Below are 20,396 nucleotides of genomic sequence, written 5' to 3' on the forward strand. Positions count from 1 at the left end.
CTTAACAAATAGATTTAGCCGCGATAGGTGACCGAGTGGTTAACGCGTGCGTTTTAGATCATAAGGTCTGTCAAGGGGCATGGTTTCAAATTCCAGCTTGTACCTGACAGGCAGCAGACTCGCCTTTCCAACCTCGTGGCTTTTCTCCGGCCGGGTCCCCCCGGTTCCTGCTATCGCTAAAGAAATCGACGCGCAAAAGCATTAGTGAAATAGAAATGAACCATACGTTAGTCGCGAAAAAACATAGTTTCAATATCCTATTAACATATTACAGCACTATAAAAAAGACCCACCCACTACTTCCACTTTTCGGGCGATATCACTACTGTGGAAGCAGACGTTAAAGCACTATCTCCTACTACTTAGTCTACTACTACTAGTACTACTACTACTACTTAGTCTACTACTACTAGTACTACTACTACTACTACTTAGTCTAGTACTACTACTACTTAGTCTACTACTACTAGTACTACTACTACTACTTAGTCTACTACTACTAGTACTACTACTACTACTACTTAGTCTAGTACTACTACTACTTAGTCTACTACTACTAGTACTACTACTACTACTACTTAGTCTAGTACTACTACTACTACTACTACTACTACTACTAGTACTACTACTACTTAGTCTACTACTACTAGTACTACTACTACTAGTACTACTACTACTATTACTTAGTCTACTACTACTAGTACTACTACTACTATTACTTAGTCTACTACTACTAGTACTACTACTACGTATACTCGCTCCACAAGAAGATCCCTTGGCAGTTGGAATTCGATATAAGAGTAGACCATGGTGCCGCTGCCCGGGCAAAATTTCCCTCATAGCACATTGTATGTCGTATGTCCGTCTTCATTATCTCAGTCGGAGCAGAACAGCAGGACGTTAAACACCATTTCATTTCATTGTATTTCCCTCCACAAGACATTGGTTTTCACCATACCCCTTTTTCTAAATCCTGTTTTCGCCTCTCAGTAAGCCCCCTCTGGACTCTTTTTTTCCAAATTTGGCTGTATCCGCCCCAACTGATAGCTGATATCTATTGGCGTAGCTATAACCCAACATTAATACATCAACCGTTCACGTGTAAACAGTTTATAACACGATGTCTTTATTTCAAGGATTAGGTTTTGCACCAGTTATAGAAGTCTTCGATTTAAATCGTCGATTTTACGCCGATGAATCCCCGGACAAAGTCAACCTCGGATTAGGGGGTAAGTAAAAACTTTATAATCACAAGAATCTCTCTCATTAAGCGCCAGTCGAGGAGAACGTTGTTTTTACCGTGAACTTTTTATGTGCAGGCTATAAAACATGTATATGACAAAAAGTGTAAAATATGTAAGCACCTGTGACGGAACTGAAACTCTCTGCATATTATACTATTCAAAAAAAGTAGGGGATATTTGATTTTTAAGTGTTATTAAAGTCACCTAATGAAACTGACGAAGAAACAAATGACAAAATGAAATGAAGTTCACATTCATCGATTTATTCCAAATGATCGTTAGACTAAGTAAGGCACAGACTGACCATTATAAGGGTAAAATGATACCCGGGGTCAAACAGCAAAGTTACCACAGCATCACAACCAAGTCAGTAACGGGTAAATCCTCCTCTGTTTGCCAAACAAGCATTGATCCGACGTGGCATACTCCTTATGAGACGTCTAAGGTCATTTTGGTCCAGATTGTCCCATTCCTGTTGCAACGCAGCAGCAAGTTCTTGGACATTGGCAGGACGTTGTTGACGTTGACGTAACCTCTGTCCAAGCATGTCCCAGACATGCTCGATGGGGGAGAGGTCGGGACTCAGTGCTGGCCAAGGTAATGTGGTGATGTTCTGTTGTTGGAGGTAACCTGTAACGATCCTGGCCCTGTGACATCTTGCGTTGTCATCCTGGAAGATGAAACGGCGGCCATGACGTCGTGCGAACGGCACAACATGGACTGCCAAGATGTTGTCCCGGTAGTACTGGCCTGTAACACGCCCTGCAACAACATGTAAAGCCGTTCTTCCAGCAACAGTGATGCCTCCCAACACCATAACAGAACCACCCCCAAATCGATCATGTCTGATGACGTTAACGTCTTGGAAGCGCTCGTTTCGACGACGCCACACCCTCCTACGTCTGTCCAAAAAATCAACAGTGAACCTTGACTCATCTGAAAACATCACATTTCTCCAGCGTCGATTATCCCAGTGTTGACGATCCCTACACCAACGACGTCTTGCCTGAATGTGATGATCTCTCAAACAAGGGATCACGCGAGGACGTCGGGCGCGAAGGTGACCCCTATGCAGTCGATTCCGAATCGTCTGGCCACTCACTCTCACACCAGTGTCTGTTTGAAGACGAGCGCTGATCTGATTTGCTGTGATGACACGATTTCTCAAGGCCAAGGTACGGATAAATCGATCCTGGGCTTGAGTTGTCGCCCTTGGTCGACCTGAGCGTGGTCTGTCCTGTACAGATTGTGTATCACGGTATCTGGACCAAAGCCTGCTTATGACAGACTGAGAAACATTCATCGTCCGCGCCACAACCGCCTGTGTTGTGCCGATCTGTAGCATGCCAAGGGCACGTAACCTTTCATTTTGGGTAAGCCGACGCATATCAAAATTTGTTTTCTGGTCACTAAAACAATTAAACTGATGTTTCCACCCTGGAATTCAATGCCACAATGACTGTAACATTCAAAGTCAGAGTCGTGCAAATCTTGGGTTGGACCCCCATGATGATCCCAAGCATCACCTGCATTCCATGCGGTAGCTATTGGTGCGTTTGGGCGTCACATGTAACTGGAAATGTTTCTTCTGTTAGGTTCTATAGTGACTTTTTTCGTAGTCATTTGCATATTTTAGTATTATGCCCCCAAAATCAAATATCCCCTACTTTTTTTGAATAGTATATATATATCTCAATGACAATGGGCCTCCTTTTGTCGCCAATGCACTAATTCGGCTTAAAATGAATTGCACAATAAACAAACATGATCGTAGATTTAAATTTTTATCACACCGACCTACATTTTTTATTTCTGCTTAGCTGTTCAAACACGTAAAAGTACAAGCGTATTATATTTCTTATATGGGTGTTAAAGACACAGTTAAACATACATTATGCAAGAGATAAATCTGCCTATTGCAGCTAGGTCTTTCTTTAGGCCTGAAATTTTATGTAAATTATAAATTAGACATTAATTAACTACTCCAGACCATAATCAACTCTCGATGTCACTAGTCTGCGATATTTACTGGATTTATCTAATCTCCCATAATATATCTTTAAATGAAATGTGTTAAACGTCCCAGTGACGGGGCACCCTGCACGTTTCAAGTCAGTAGCTTGAAGCGTATATATGGTATTAGTGTCAGTGGCTTGTGGCACGAAGTAACAGTATATTGTCGCATACATAATATATTATGTCAACGCTTGGGCGACATAATATATTGTGTTGACGCTCCAAGCGTGTTAGCATATTAGACCTGTAGACTCAGTGGAATGTACGCGTCATCAGAGCGGATCCAGGGGTTGGACCATGGGGACCGGTCCACCCCCTTAACAATAGAAAGTGTCCCTGTAAATAAAAGAGGGCATCCTTATCAGAAAAAGGGCACCTGTGATGTCAGAATTTCAAAAAAGGGCACTTTTCTTTCGGATTAGGGTTAGGGTTAGGACACAGAAAAGAGAGAAAAAACAGAAAAGAAAAAAACAATCGAAACTTACCGATTCCATGATGGAAAATACCGCCAAAATATGTCTCCAAAGCATTGTGTGGTTATCAAAGCGCCAATTAAATCTATCGTTGCAAGTTCATGCCTAGTCACCTCCATCCTAGTTCCAAGCGTTGACATAATATATTATATCGCCCAAGCGTTGACATAATATATTATGTATGCGACAATATACTGTTACTTCGTGCCACAGGCCACTGACACTAATACCATATATACGCTTCAAGCTACTGACTTGAAACGTATCGCCTGCTTTCATGTGCACGTCAATGTGTGTTTTATAATTATCAAAATGTCTACAATGATACGCTATCTCAGCGATGACATGACATTTTTATGCGCCCACAATTCAGTGTGGGTATTTTATCACTCGCCTCGGCAAACTTCAGCAGATTCCAGTAGCCTACATGTAGCCTCCGTCATTGGAGCTACTTTCATGTTCCCGAATTACCAACGGCATCGCCCCTGACGACGCCTTTGAAGAATGTTTTATCATACAAAGCTATCAAAGTCCGAAGTTGTTTTTCTTTCAAGTTTATCCGATTTTCTTTAAACAAGGACATCTTTGCACTGACAATTCTACATACTTTCTAAAAGGGACAAGTTTTCCTAATAAGTCAATCGGTGACGCATCGCAATTATAGGTGTAGGTACATTTCACTTACCGTCATACAGCCGAGGCTAGAGGTAGAGTACCGGAATCTGCCGAGATTTGCCAAGTGGGCATTGTATGTAATCACCCCATCATTTGGCCCGTCGGACAACACGCGATACAGGCTGCATTCAGCGCGTGCGCTATAGATCACCATGTCTGTCATTGAGTCAAGTGGCATGATTTCGAGTCCCCGCTTGTACGTGGCAAGGAGTATGATTGCCTATTCAAACTCGTGGGTTTTCTCCCGGTCCTCCCACTACTAATGATACCTAGGCGAATTATTTAAATAAAACTGGACGATATATTAGTCTCGAAATGACCTACCTTGTGGGCGTTACCCCTCCCCCCCCCTGCCTCTCTCTCTTACATGTATGTAGCGAGACTAGTATGTAGCTTACATGTTTATAGCTTATGTGTGAACATAGCTTATGTGTTTATATTTTCTATCGTGTAAACATAGCTTATAGGAATGATGATGGTGAACCATGGGTATTACCAGTAGTACATAAAGCAGAGGAGTTGGTTGTTTCAAATCGTACCCTTAATCATGAATACCTTCCAATCTGTGGACTACCAGAGTTTAATGAAGCTGCTACCAGATTGGCCTTGGGTTCAGACAGCAGCGTGATAAAAGAAAATAGGGTTAGTCAAATTTATTTGTTGGCTGGCGCAAAACGTTAGTGCCCCTTCTGCGTTTCTGTACAAACAAAGCTAATGGATACCGGCATGAATATGCGACTTCCCTGTTAGTAAGTCGGTGGTTTCCTCTTTGAAGTGGCTAAGTGGGCAAGACGCTGACTCGCTAGCCTGGCGGTCATGTGTTCGATCCCTGCATTGGCCAAGAAAGTTCATCCAGATTTTCCGGCGTGGTTTCCTCCTTGTCAGTGATGCAGGACGGAGGGCCTGACAAGGAAGCTGTCTAGTCGTTCGGATGGGACGAAAAACTGGGGTCCCGTGTACATATTGGCGCTTGCCTCATCACTAATCAGAATCATACACCAGATGATCCAAATCAAAGAGGTGTAAGAGTATACTGATGTTATTATTATCATAAAAGGTTGATCATGTATTTCCCGTATTCAAATCTATTTTGTTGTCTGGGACACCCCTCCCTCCCGAACAATATCCCACTTTCCGCCACACCCTCTCCGATCATATCTGTTCAAACGATATAATCTCTACTGATAGTATCTTACTCTAACAATATCGTCTGATGATATTATCCTATTCCAACAATAGATATTCTATAATGGTTTTATCCTTTTCCAGCAATAGATATCCTCTAATAATATTATCCTATTCCAACAGCAGATATCTCCTAATGATACTATCCTATTTCAACAAAAGATATTCTATAATGATATTATCCTTTTCCAACAATAGATATCCTCTGATGATATTATCCTATTCCAACAATATAATTTTCAATAGATATTCTCGAATGATATTATCCTGTTCCAAAAACAGATATCGTCTGATGATATTATCATATTCCATCACTAGAAATTCTCCAAAGATATTATCCTTTTCCAGCAATAGATATCCTCTGATGATATTATCTATCCTATTCCAACAATATATTTTCAATAGCTATTCTCTAATCATATTATCCTGTTCCAACAATATATATTCTCTAATGCTATTATCTTGTTCCAACAATATATTATCAATGACATTGCAGGTACTGTCTATTCAAACGATTGGTGGAACTGGGTCATTACGTTTAGCTGCCGAGTTCCTGAAACAGAAACTGCACCAAGACACTGTTTTAATATCTACTTTAACATGGGGTAAGTCATATTAAACTTAGGCTGCCTGTCTACAGTTAGCTCGTTTGAGAACATACACTATGCTAGTTGACCGACATTTTAAGTCCTAAATGGACGATTTTTGTCGAAAACACTAAGTATACTTCAAGAATTTGAATTTTGTTATTTATTCAATCTGCTTCCATTTTATAAAAATGAAAAAGTTTATTTAGACTTTATAGAGCGGGAGCCCAGAGGGTTAACTTAGCTGAAAATTGTGTCAATTTTCTCCTATATGGTATCAATGAATGTATATCTGGTATCATCAGAATGTAAGTCTTCCGGGTTTCTGGTGGTGGGTGTGGTATTCCACGCCCAAAATGACATGCCCCCCAACTAGTCTAGATTAGCTCAAAAGTGTACCCCATGAAAATCGCACAGCAGTGTGCCGTACATCTTCATTACAAAAACACTCTGACAGTCATTTCAAGTGGTGATCAACCCCTGACAGAGTTATGTAATTGCCAGACATTTGTAGTGGGGGAGTATCCCTGACAAGAGTTATCTAATTTCCAGACCACAGCTAGACTAGATTAGCTGAAATCTGTACCACCTAAAACAGTTTGGATTTGTTCAGTACCACTTAAAGATTCATAAATGACCAGTGCCAGACGGTTTGTGCTGTGGGTTACCCCTAACAGGCACACCCAAAATGCCACGGCCCCCTATTAGGATAGGTTAGCCGGCACTGTTCACGTGATCCCAAAAATTAAAAATGGTGTCAGGATGCATAGAATACTTATACCTAGCAGTTTATCGCCTCTTGGGTTTACTTTGGCTCCCTCCAACAGGAATGACCCCGCGCGTGCGCTAAGATAACCAACATAAGACGACTTGTCTGTCATATCTGCACCTTCGGTCGAAGCGGCCGTTAAACACTAAGAACAACAACTACAACAGAGATGGTATTTTAATGAAATTCATTCTTTCGGACTGATTGAGTTAGACGGAGAAATGGCGGCTCCCATAAGAGCAATCTGATTACACTGATCCTATTTCATTTCGTTTTATAATAGTTCAAAATTTCGTTTTACTTGTCTTTACTACACTAGAATCTCGAAGAGTTATGTTACCGGCGTTTTTGTTGAAGTGGGGGACAAGCCAATGAAAGGGCCTGTTACGGCGACTTCGTGGCATGCCATGCACGGAACTGTGGGTAAACCACTAGAAACGTCAACGCTGATTGATTAATCAATGTCCGACGTCATAGGGTCAAAAGTCGCTCGTACGACCCCTTACACGACCTCCGTGTACAACTTGTGAGATCTTCATGTAGTGTAGGCCATCGAAAGTATAAAAAGAAACGAAACGAAATATAGATCTGTATTTTAATCAGATTGACTAAAAGGAAGGTCATGGCTTCGAATACGTGTTGAGAGAGAAGGTTTCACCTTGCCAATGGTACAGAACGAGAGGGGCTAGCTAACCTAAGATTCTTTTCTTTCGGATGGAACGATAATTCTGAATTTTAATTCAGTAGTAATACGTGTCCGACACAAGGCATTTGGTTAGAACATTTGGTATGTCGTAGCTAACATATTTTTGCTTGCACTTTTTACATAAAAGCTTGTTGAATTTCTAATTGATTATGTTGCTACTCTACTTAATAGATAATCATAGTGGGATAGTCAAGGCTACCGGCTACAGTCAAGTGAACGAATATAGATACTGGAACCCCGGGACTAAAGGTCTGGATCTGGATGGACTGCTAGCAGATTTGCAGGTAATATCTCTAATAGTCTTGGCCACCAAGATGTTTGTTCTACAGCATACTAAAGTCTTGAAGAGAGAGAGAGAGAGAGAGAGAGAGAGAGAGAGAGAGGGCTCTTTTACGTAAAAGGACCCTGGACAGTTGCAATTCCCTTCATAGTAAACTGCATTGCGGATGCCCGTCTTCATTAGCCGTGTCGGTGCAGAACCGTATAAAACCTTATATCATTCATTAATTGAGATAGTAACTCCTGGGTATAAACTGGCACGTTTATCTGCAAAAGTCAACTGTAGTTTTGTGAGTGGTTATGAATATTTATAGATAACAAATTGATTTAAAGAATTATTTCAGAATGCTAGAGAGAAGACTGTGGTTGTTCTGCACACCTGTGCTCACAATACAACAGCCACCGATCCTTCACCTCAACAGTGGAAACAGATTGTCGCAGTCCTGAAGGTAGGTTTACAATGTAGATTGTCAATGTCCTTTGGGAGCCGCGATAGCTCAGTTATTTTAAGGTACTGGTTTACTAACTGGGATGTCATGGGTTCAATCTCGGTGTTGGCCGAGGAAGTTCCTCGGGATTGTTCAGATTGTCGCAGTCCTTAAGGTAGGTTTACAATGTAGATTGTCAGTGTCCTTTGTGAGTCGCGATGACTCAGTTAGTTTAAGGTGCTGGTTCACTAACTGGGGTGTCATGAGTTCGATCTCGGTGTTGGTCGAGGAAGTTCCTCGGGATTGTTCAGATTGTCGCAGTCCTGAAGGTAGGTTTACAATGTAGATTGTTAGTGTCCTTTGTGAGTCGCGATAGCTCAGTTAGTTTAAGGTGCTGGTTCTCTAACTGGGATGTCATGGGTTCGATCTCGGTGTTGGCCGAGGAAGTTCCTCGGGATTCTTCAGCCTGGTGCCACCTTCTCATTAGTCCTGGGCGGAGCGTCTGGCAAGAAACAGCGTCTGCTCGTTCGGTTGGAATGTAAACCCGAATTCATTGTTTATAGAAATATTTATCGACCATGTGGATTGATTTTGTTATAGGAGAGAAAGTTAATACCAGTGATGGACTGCACCTATCAAGGTTTTGCTAGCGGTGATGTTGATGAAGATGCCTATCCTCTACGACTTCTGGCTAGCGAGGGTGTAGAGTTTCTTATAGCACAGTCTTTCTCTAAAAACTTTGGACTTTATAGTAAGTGCTCCCTCCCCCCATGTATACAGTATCAAAGATGCCCGTTTGAACCCACCCCATCCGACCCATTTCCCTCCAGGACCCAAATTGGGCTTGCAACGCTGGCAGCCACGCCTACACCCATCCATCCACCAGCTTTCCTCACACACATACAAACCTGGTTCCGACGGAACACTCCGGCTATTCCATTAAAATCTGGACAAAAATTGCACAGAATGAGACTAAAATATTTTCTTGGAATCCTGCCACCGAACCCTCCTCAAAGCCCCGAACTTTCAAAAAGCACGAGGATTCACTTAACCCTACTTCACAGAGGTTAGATACGAGCTGGATGGTAGAATGGGCCTAAAATGTTTTCTGGGAATCATTCCACCGAAATCTCCTCAAAGCCCCGAACTTTTAAAAAGCACGAGGATCCATTCAACCCTACTTCGCGGAGGTTAGATGCGAGCTGGATTCCCGGGTTATAAAGCAAAGATTTATGACTAACAAGGAAAAGTATCCACATGGCCCACCTCTGATTATTTCTTCTCCCCGATGGCTCAGTGGGTAAAGTGCTAAGTCGCTAAATCAGGAGGTCCAGGGTTCGATCCCTGTGTTGGCTGCGACAAAGTTGCTCGGGATTTACAGTTGTGGTTTCGTGTAAAAGAACACGTAAAAGATCAATTTGCCTCATAGTTGTCAGACTTCGTTACCTCGATTGGTGAAAACATGTTGGATTTTATTTCATCAATGGCGTGTCATTTTCCATTCACTTCCATAAAACAAATTCTTTCTGACTTGTAATCATTACCTTAAAAAAGATAATAGGAAACATTTTTTTGTTTTATCAGATGAAAGATTGGGAAACCTATCTATTATAACTAAAGATTCTTCCACCATTGATGAAATGAGGTCCCAGTGTGAGATGATCATCAGAAGAATCTGGGCGAATCCTCCACATCATGGTGCTAGGGTAGTAGCTACAATACTCAACGACAAATCTCTATATCAGGAATGGTGAGTATATTGAGTGAATGAACGATATTTTGTCGGTCACTGCACCAGTCAGTAGCACCACGCCTGAACTATAAGCAACAACACCTAAACAGACAAGATGGTTCATGTTGTGGCAGCGAGGAGAGAGAATGTGACTAGGTAAGGGAGACAACTCCTGTTTATGGTTCGCTTACAACACAAAAAGCGTGCAGCATGCCAACTGTTCCCGGTGCATACTGGTTTATAACCCCATCTCTAACGAAAACCGTAAAGAGTTAGCAAATATTATGGAGAGACGAGCGAGGGCTTAACGACCATTCGACACAAACTGTCATTTTGGGACTAATGGTTCAATTTTATTTCTATGGTTCGCCTGCGCGTAGCCCTGGGACCGATTGCTCAAAACTCAAGTTATTTTAACGATCCGTTAAATTCTAACGGATCGATATCTTGCTAACGTGTCGTTTGTTAACGGTCCGTTAAATTTCTATTGCTGGAAAGTCAATTTCATTATTTGTTAGCTGACGAACTGATTAAAGTTAATCCAAGAGAAGACTTTCATTGACTGAATTTTAAATTTCAAAATTCAATGTAGCCTTCATGTATAACAACTTCATAGAAGAAAGTGGGACACCTCCGCAATCTGTTCTTAAAACTTGATTAAAAACAAAAAGATAACTGTAGAATTTACTACAGAAAACACTATAAAAAATCTATAGAAAACTATAGTATTTTCCTATAGAAATTTTAGCACAAATCTGTAGGAACAATTATACAATTTGCACAACAGAAACCGAAAAATATTTGGAGTCTGTTATTTCCTGTAGTATGTAGAATACTATAGAGTTTCGTGCTATAGAAAATATGATAGCCCCCCTCCCACCCTCTAGAATGTAATATATAATTCTATAGAAAGCTACACTGGTAATCTATAGGAATTTTTGCTAAGAGTATACTTTGACTGACAGCCGACTATTGCCATCATTAAACAGATAACGGAGCCCAACACCTTCGTTAAATATAACGGCAATTTAACTCCATGTTAAGATAACGGATCTTCCAGCAACAGAATTTCTCTCCGTTATAGATAACGATACGTTAACTCCATGTTAACGAGTGGTTATAAGTTAACGGAGCTTTGAACAACCGGCCTTGGTCTTTAGCAGTGGGATGAAACCGGAGGACCGGAAGAACAGGCAACCGCACTCTATGTCAATTCAATTGACATGCAGACCTTATGATCTTAAGCGCACGTGTTGGACCCAGCCCCTCTGAATTTCAAGCAGGCCCAAGTAAAGATGTGTCGGATACAAGCCTAATTAAATTTCAAGAAAATGCATAGGCCTATATATTATGATAATATTTCAGGAAGGATCAGGTTAGAACAATGTCTGATAGAATTAAACTGATGAGAAAGATGTTACATGAGAGACTGGTTAATCTGAAAACACCGGGTGACTGGAATCACGTATTAACCCAGACTGGGATGTTTTTCTACACGGGCATGACAAGTAAGTTGTTTAGTTTTGTTGTTCGTCTTCTTGGGCGACGATCTTAAAACAATGTTATTTACGGTTTAACAAGTGAGACATAACATGTTCCCCGCTACCGTAAGTATACCCCCTTTGAACTGTGGCATTTTCAGCCAGTGGCCTTATGCAAGCTTAATCCGGTCCTGTTTCTACTTTGTGTCTTTTCGTGGAGCCACGGTGGCTCAGTGAGTAGGACGTTGGGTCGTTAACCAGGAGATTCTGTGTTCGATCGCTGCGTTGACCGATAAAGTTCGTGATTTTGCTGTGTGGTTCCCCCTTGTCAGTGGTGTGGGACGGTGAACCTAGCAAGGGACAACGTATAGTCGTTCGGATGGGACGGAGGGCCTGACATGGACAGCTGTCTAGTCGTTCAGATGGGACGAAAAACCGGGGTATCGTGTACACATTGGCGTGCGCGTAAAAGATCCCATGACAGTTGGAACTCGATATAAGAGTAGGCGATAGTGCCGCTGTCCGGGCAAATTTCCCTAATAGCATGGTGTATGCTCGTCTTCATTATCCCAGTTCGGAGCAGAACTGTAGGACGTTAAACCCCATTTATTTCATTTTGTGTCTTTTCTCATTTTATGTGAAATGAAATGGGGTTTAACGTCCTACTGTTCTGCTCCGAACTAGGCTAATGAAGACGGGCATACGCCATGCAGTGTGCTTCACTGACAAGGGGAAACCACGCCGGAAAATCTGGATGAACATTCTCGGCCAATGCAGGAAACGAACACACGACCTCCAGGCTAGCGAGCCAGCGTCTTACCCACTTAGTCATTTTATCTGAATGAAGTTGTCAAAAAAAATAAGCCTGATTAAGGTTTAAAGAGACATTATGTAAGATTTAGATAGAGAGCTGTTCCTTCTTCCTATAACAGAAGCGGAGGGCCTGACAAGGACAGCTGTCTAGTCATTCGGATGAGACGAAAAACCGAGGTCCCGTGTACACATTGGCGTGCACGTAAAAGATCCCTTGACAGTTGGAATTCTGTATAAGAGTAGGCCGTAGTGCCGCTGTCCGGGCAAAATTTCCCTCATAGCACACTGTATGGCGTATGTCCGTCTTCATTAGCCCAGTTCGGAGCAAAACAGTAGAACGTTAAACCCCATTTCATTTCATTTCATTTCCCATAACACAATTTATGGAAACATTAGGTGACCATCCTTACTATAATAATTCAGAAATAGATACTGAAACATGAATATATTCAAAATTTCAGTCAAATTACTTTAAAATTTCAGTCAAATTACTTTAAAATTTCAGTCAAATTACTTAATCTTTCTGTTAAATTACTTTAAAATTTCTTTATAATTTCAGTCAGATTACATTAACTTTCTGTTAAATTACCCTAAGCTAGAAAAACACCTGCAATAGTCCGATTTATATCTTGCATATTGTATCTTTAAAGGCTCAATACCACTCTTGTTATAACTGAATAATATGTCCCAATCTTTATTCTGGTCAACAAATTGCACTATTTTACAATATTCCAATTAATTGATGATACAAATTTCATTTAACACAGCTAATTTAACATTTTTGAAAAATTCAACATAATGGTTTGAAACGTCTAACGTAAACCTTTTCAAATGAAACTTCGATTTAAAATATTTTCGAACCCTCTGTACAAGTAAAATATGATGCAATGGATAATTTACACAACAGGTAGGACACTTAAACATCTAGTACTTAGATAGAGATATTATTTATTTTCTTGAGCTTTCAAGCCAGCAAGAGTGTTATTGTCCTTTTAACATATACAGCATCTAAAGTAACTAAGCATACTGACAAAAATGTTGTTTGCCCTCAGGGTATTCAATATTTCATCTTACAACTGCCTTATTTGGATTCTCTATCAAATATTAACAACTGGGACATTTCGTCTCCTGTGATCTGTTTCGGACCAAAAAATATTAATTTTAGTTAACGGTAATAGTTCTTGTTAATACAATAAATCGATAGATTGATAAAAATGTAATCTCCCCGACGGGGAATTGAACCCCGGTCTCCCGCGTGACAGGCGGGGATACTTACCACTATACTATCGAGGATTACATATACGTCTGGTAAATAAAAGGTAAAATAAGTTGATGAGCTTGTCTTTTGTCACGGTATTTGATTGGGAAATCTATAGTCATGTTAGCTGCAGGACGGACGGGTGGAGGGGGCAGATATTTCAATATATGAAGCCCACGACGCTGGATCTGGATGGCTTAGTGCCAGAAAAATATGAAAATAATTGAACGCTGTAGATTCCATATCCGACCATTTCGTGTCCCGAATCTTTGGACAATTGCGCTTCGCTTATTCAAAATAAAATTCGATTCTCGTAATTATCTGATATCCACTCACTGACTAATGCAGAGTATGATATCGGCGTCCGCTACGGTACTAGGCTATTGATAACTATTAACGTGTTTCAAAAAAATAAGAGTCTTACTGGACAACTCGTAAGTTAGAGAAATGAAATGAAATGAAATGGGGTTTAACGTCCTACTGTTCTGCTCCTAACCTGGGCTAATGAAGACGGGCATACGCCATACAGTGTGCTATGAGGGAAATTTTGCCCGGACAGCGGCACTACGGCCTACTCTTATATCGAATTCCAACTGCCAAGGGATCTTTTACGTGCACGCCAATGTGTAGGAATTAAGAATTACGCATTTGGAATTTGGAATTTTGGAATGAGCCTTCTGGGCTTTCGTACAATCTTATCGTAACGCATCGCACGGCAGTGGGAACCTGGCTTAAACATCGTCACCTAGATTTTAATGTTTTTCAGGTCCACAAGTAGAATATGTAACCTCCAAGTTCCATATTTACCTCACCAAGATGGGCAGAATTAACATGTGTGCCATGACAACCAAAAATGTAGACTATGTTTCTAAGGCTATCCACGAGGCTGTTACCACACAATAGTTGGCTGCAAGACGTTTATGAGTTGTTATGACTTTTGTGTAATCATTTTGTGTTGTACAATGTAATGTAGGTGGAATAAAACAAGTTTAAACCAATGATATTTAAAGTAGCAATATTATTATTAATTTATAAAGTAAAAGTAGCAATATTAATTAATAAAGTATATGTAACAATACTATTTTTAATTTATAAAGTAAAAGTAACAATATTAATTTATAAAGTAAAAGTAGCAATATTGTTATTAATTTATATAGTAAAAGTAGCAATACTGTTATTAATTTATAAAAAAAACCTGAGAGCGAAATAGGGTTTAACGTCCACTCGACACAAACTAGGTCATTTCGGGACTAACATATGGTTCAATTTTATTTCCATAATTCGCTTACGCGTAGGGGTCTTTAGCAGTGGGAAAAAACCGGAGGACCCGGAGAAAACCCACGAGGTTGGACAGGCGACCCTACTCCTTGTCATGTACAACCGGGGAATCGAAACCACGCTAGTTGACTCAATGACAGACTTTATGATACAGCGCGCACGTGCTAACCATTCAGCCATTCAACAACCCTCTTTACATAAGAGTTAAGCATATATTATATAACGGGCGACCACGTAATACGCTCACACTAAAATGTGGGCGTAAAATGACAATGGCTAATGCCCCCCTTTAACAACCGTTATCCTATTTTTATTATACACTATTTCAGCTTGTAGAGAACATTTTTCAATATTTCGTGATACATTTACACAATGAAATAACAATGAATAAGGAACAGTGATTCAGAATAAAAATCAAATATATACCGATATGCTTTCACTGGTAATTAAAGGGGGAATCAGCAGGGCCTATTTTAACGTGCCTACAGACACGGACGTGCCTCGAGATGAAAAATCCGTGCTTCGAGAATCTAAAATTCATGCTTTGAAAAGATGGTATCATGGTATGTTATGTATCCTTGTGAATCTGAAAAGATTGCATGAGGAAATTTAGCAAGTGTGTCATTAACAATCACTGTGATCATCAATCACTGCGTTTGGTTTCGATTCAATTTCGTGGATTGTATGAAAATGTCGAAAAATAAAGCTGTTGTTGACGCAAGTAGTCAGCTGCATGTTACAGTAAAGGTTCGTCTGCTTTTGGGCGTTTCTTTGGACTGCCAATGATACCGATACGTAGCTATAGATACAAATGTCAATATTATGCAAATTTTAATTTAGGCCTCAATTTTGGCCCGTTTTAGATGTTGAGGATCAAAAGATCTTGGTTGAATTCGATTTTGGTGCATCTGCTTGGATTATGGCCTTACATACAAACAGCGTAACAAAGATTGTGAGCTTTATATTGTGATGAATTGAGAACACGGGAGCAAGAATCATATCGATAATCAGCATTCCGCGACCTTCTGTTCCAGAGTTAAGCCCCCTCGAAAACCTTGTGGAAGCGACAGGGGCTTGCGTTTTAACCGTGTTTTATTTTTTCACATTTGATGTGAAGCATTGGGGTCATGAGACGACAAACCCCATCGAGTTACCAAACTTTGCCAAAAACCTTGTGAACGCGATATAGGCTACAGTTTCATATTCGATGTGAAGCATTGGGACAATGAGAGGTTGAGCCCTATCGATTTTCCCTGTTCTCTATCCATATCTTACAGAATCTCGGCGTATCGTGTATGCCAACCGCTTGTTTTGTTATAAAACTGTAAGCGTGGTGATAATTCAGGAAGTTTTTATTTCACTTCTGATGGGCCTTTGTTTTGGTCAAAACTAATTGGTCACGATTTTAGAAGGTTTATTCCAACACATTAAAGCTAATAACGGCGATGGAAGAAGCTAAATTGAGCTACCAAGTTCTGTGTGGAAAATCGTGAGTCACGTTTTGGAAATTTTGTCGGAACCCAAAGGGGGGGGGGGAGGGGGCAATCAAAACACTTCCATCTCCGGAAACCGTGCTTCGTCAATAAAACCTTAAAATAGGCCCTGGGAATCAGCCAGAATACAATAGAGTTTAACATCGCATTTTTGACACGGAATGGGGTAATCAAGACGGGCTTACGCCATGCAGTGTGCTATTGGGAAAACTTTACCTGGGCAGCGGCGCTACGGACTTCAAACTCTTTTTCTACGTTTACGCCAATGTGTACTCGGGACCTCGATTTTTCGTCCCACGCGAATAACTATACGCCATCCGACACCTCTGACAAGAGGAAACTACGCCGGAAATACCCGAGGAACCAATCTGATTAAAATACAGATCTATATTTCGTTTCGTTTTTTATACTTTCGATGGCCTACACTACATGAAGATCTGACAAGTTTCAGCCATAGGTCACGTCAGGGGTCAAAAGACCGACTTATGACCTATGGCGTCAGACATTTGATTAACCAATCAGCATTGATGTTACTAGTGGATTACCCACAGTTCCGTACAAAACATGCCTAAAGCTCGACGTAACAGACCGTTTCATTGGCTTATCCCTGACACCATTCAGAACACGAGTTAAATAACAACTCTTCCAGATCCAAGTGTAGTAAAGACAAGTAAAACGAAATTTTGAACTATAAAAACGAAACGAAATAGGATCTGTGTTTTAACCAGATTGCCCGAGGAACCTACTCGGCCAACATAGAAATTTAACCGGATGATACAAGCTGTATTGTCTTTTAGTACATACCTTACTAATAGTTAAGAACCATGCCATGTAGATCATATTCTCCGCGTGTAAATGAAACAAAAACATTCGATATTAAACAAGAAATGAAACCCAGTATATATTATTTAAATTGGATAACTGCCAATCGTATGTAACTGTACAAGATAACGGGGAAATAATTGGACCCGCGTGATGATTTTCTAGAAATTTAGGTGCGGCATAGTGTACGTTCTGGATGACTTAACCGAAACATAATGCCTATTATTGTTTGCACGTCCGTAGTTACATGTTAAATAAACAAATCTTGAAATCGCTGAAATAGGGTAAACCCAAAATCAAAGCGGCATACTAGTTACTTTGCGTACAGAAGTCTTAAGTGTTGTAAATGAAATGAAATGAAATGGAGTCAAACGTCCTACTGTTCTGCTCCTATACTGGGCTAATGAAGACGGGCATACGTCATACAGTGTGCTATGAGGGAAATTTTGCCCGGGCAGCGTCACTATCGCCTACTCTCATATCGCATTCCAACTGCCAAGGGATCTTTTATGTGCATTCCAATGTATACACGGGACCTCGGTTTTTCGTATCATCCGAAGGACTAGACAGCTGTCATTGTCAGGCCCTCCTTTCTGCACCACTGACAAGGGGAAACCACGCCGGAAAATCCCGATGAACTTTCTCGGCCAATGCAGAGATCGAACACCCGACCTCCAGGCTAGTGAGCCAGCGTCTTAACCACCTAGCCACCGTGGCTCCCCTTAGGTTTTGTTAAAATGGTCTCAATTTTATTGTAATCCCAAGGGGAGCCAGAGAGTAAGGTGCTGGCTCACTAACTAGGATGTGCAGGTGTTTGGCGAGAACGTCATTTCCCGGGATTCATCAGCGTCATTTCCCCCTGTTAGTGGTGCAGGACGGATGATCTGGCAACAACTAGTGTCCAGTCGTTCGGATGGGAAGAAAAACACAGGCACATTGACGAGCACGTAAAAGGTCCACTGACAGATTTCGGAATAAGAGCTAGCTCCCTTTATAGCACACTGCTTGGCGTATGCAAGACTTCATTAGCCCGAGGTACTGTTTTGGCAATCATCGGGATCTGTCACCTGAACCCCAGGCCAGTAACGACCGTGGCTCAATGTTCCGCATACCTTAATGCTTTTTTTGTTGCGTATTTACCTGTCGAATTAAGAAGGGGTTTTTCTGTAGCTACAAATAGAAATTAGTCATTAATATCAAGAAATACCCACAGTCAGGTTAATTTGTGTTTTAATTTTAGTATGCATTTTAGGAGTTGATTGTAGCAAGGTGAAGTTTCACAGGCTGTCCGTTTGCACGAATCAAACGATTAATAATGGAGTAAAATTAGCCCTTTATTTTAAGAGATTTCAGAAATTCGAGTTCTATAAGTGATTTGATAATCGTAACGGCCGGTTACAACTTTTGTTTCGATAAATTAACCGACACAGTTTTCCAGAGGATCAACGTTTGTATTTCTATAAAACAGTACCACGGAGTTCAAGATCTTTAAACAATTCACATTGGGTTAATGAAGACGGAAATACGCCATGTTGTGTGAGTTGAGGGGAATCTAGTTTAAACAGACGTCGTGTTAAAAAGAAAAATCAGTGTCTGATATAACTTGGAAGAGGCCCTAACTTTTAGCCTGGAGACCCATTGTCGTTGTTAAGAAGTTCTTATACCAGAAGCTATCACGTACGTACCAAATTTTATCGGGTCCCTGTGGATTGAAAGGGCCTACGTTGTAACTTGTTGTACTGGAATCCCCGATTTGAACCTTCCAGAATGTTGAAAGGTGTGAATCGAATAAACGCTAGAATTTCGGTCGACGAGGCGTGTGCAAATTGAATATGATATCAGCTCTACCAATCGCCGCAGTTGAAACGTTTGCTGACCTCACTGTGCTGATCACGCCACATCTGTTTCAGTGTCTCTCGATTGCAATTCCGTGTAATTCAGAGCAACCTGAACTGACAGTCGAGCACCCCGTAAATAATATATCCACCTGCACGCTGTGACGTCTATATACATATATAAATACTATGCAATAATCGACTCGCAACTTCAAATATTGACAAGTTTAAACGTGTTGTAATAGATTTATATACACTTACCTTGTATCCAAATGTTTATTTACTAGGTATATTGCATGCGGACTTATTGTGAAGCGATTGTGTTCAAGAATTTTAAATCCGTGTTCATTCAGTTACGTTGACAATTTTATTCTCGATTGTCAAGTACCATTCCTACGATATTAAAGGAAAGTCTCGATGTTTAGTCCTCTGTGAGTAGCATCCATATTATTGTTCAAAGAAAATACGTCAGAAATTGTCTAATAGTCTAATCCATTAAATAACTTAGCCATCCGATGTTTTAAAGAGTGTATAATGAGATTGCCATGTGAATAAATGTCTAAATAATAATTTATATAGCATTTGAAGCCAGAAAGAAAGATCTACAATAGGTAAATTTAACTCTTATTATTACCTGTTCAAACTATGTGGTTTGTTGTGTAATACATATATAGAGTATATATATCTTTACATATTGTATATACTACACCGATCGTCATCGACCTTGAACCTATCATAATGTTTATTCTTCTATTTATTGTGTGTTTAATGTGCTCATATTGTGAGGCCACGGTGATAGCTCTCTCGCCGGCATTAGGAGACGATAAAACTATTAAGATTTTGAATATCACTGATGGGAAGATCAACACCACGACGTTACACGGCAGGTTCAATACTCCCGGAATCTATCAATCTTTAGACTGGAATCCAGCCAATCAAAGGCTTTATTACATCAACGATACTCAAGTTGTGTCCAGTTTTCTGAATGGAACGAATTTAGAAATGTTGCATAACTTGACGAATGTGATGGCCTTCGGTCTGGATGTTGTGAATCAATGGTTGTTCTATGCTGAAGAGCATCACATCAAATATTATTCACTGGTTGACCATTCTACAAAGACGGTTGCCATGCAACTACCTACTATATCAATGGTTGTCGTTGATCCATTCAAAAAGTTGGTATTTTGGAGTTCCTTTTACGAGGGACTAGAACGAAGCAACTATGATGGTTCTGATAGAAAAGTTTTAATAAATCGCCTCTACTCTAAACCAGTTATTACGTTAGATACCTCACAAAAAATCATCTACTATAGACTGCTGAA

At 40.5% G+C, this 20,396-nt stretch overlaps 1 protein-coding gene and 1 non-coding gene across 2 annotated transcripts; one reads left to right on the top strand and one right to left on the bottom strand.

Annotated features, from left to right (window-relative positions):
- The first annotated feature begins 968 nt into the window (after window positions 1-968).
- LOC126823337 (aspartate aminotransferase, cytoplasmic) lies at window positions 969-14,639 on the top strand. Its single transcript, XM_050552119.2, has 9 exons — window positions 969-1,229; window positions 4,869-5,050; window positions 6,090-6,198; window positions 7,827-7,939; window positions 8,279-8,383; window positions 8,963-9,113; window positions 9,947-10,112; window positions 11,460-11,602; window positions 14,413-14,639. The coding sequence occupies exons 1-9, from the start codon at window positions 1,121-1,123 to the stop codon at window positions 14,547-14,549; spliced, it is 1,215 nt and encodes a 404-aa protein (XP_050408076.1). The 5' UTR covers window positions 969-1,120; the 3' UTR covers window positions 14,550-14,639.
- On the bottom strand, window positions 13,610-13,681 carry Trnad-guc (transfer RNA aspartic acid (anticodon GUC)). The gene has a single exon. It is a non-coding gene; the product is annotated as a tRNA-Asp (tRNA).
- Window positions 14,640-20,396: the final 5,757 nt, after the last annotated feature.

Source organism: Patella vulgata, chromosome 6, assembly GCF_932274485.2.
Source record: "Patella vulgata chromosome 6, xgPatVulg1.2, whole genome shotgun sequence".
Taxonomy (NCBI): domain Eukaryota; kingdom Metazoa; phylum Mollusca; class Gastropoda; family Patellidae; genus Patella; species Patella vulgata.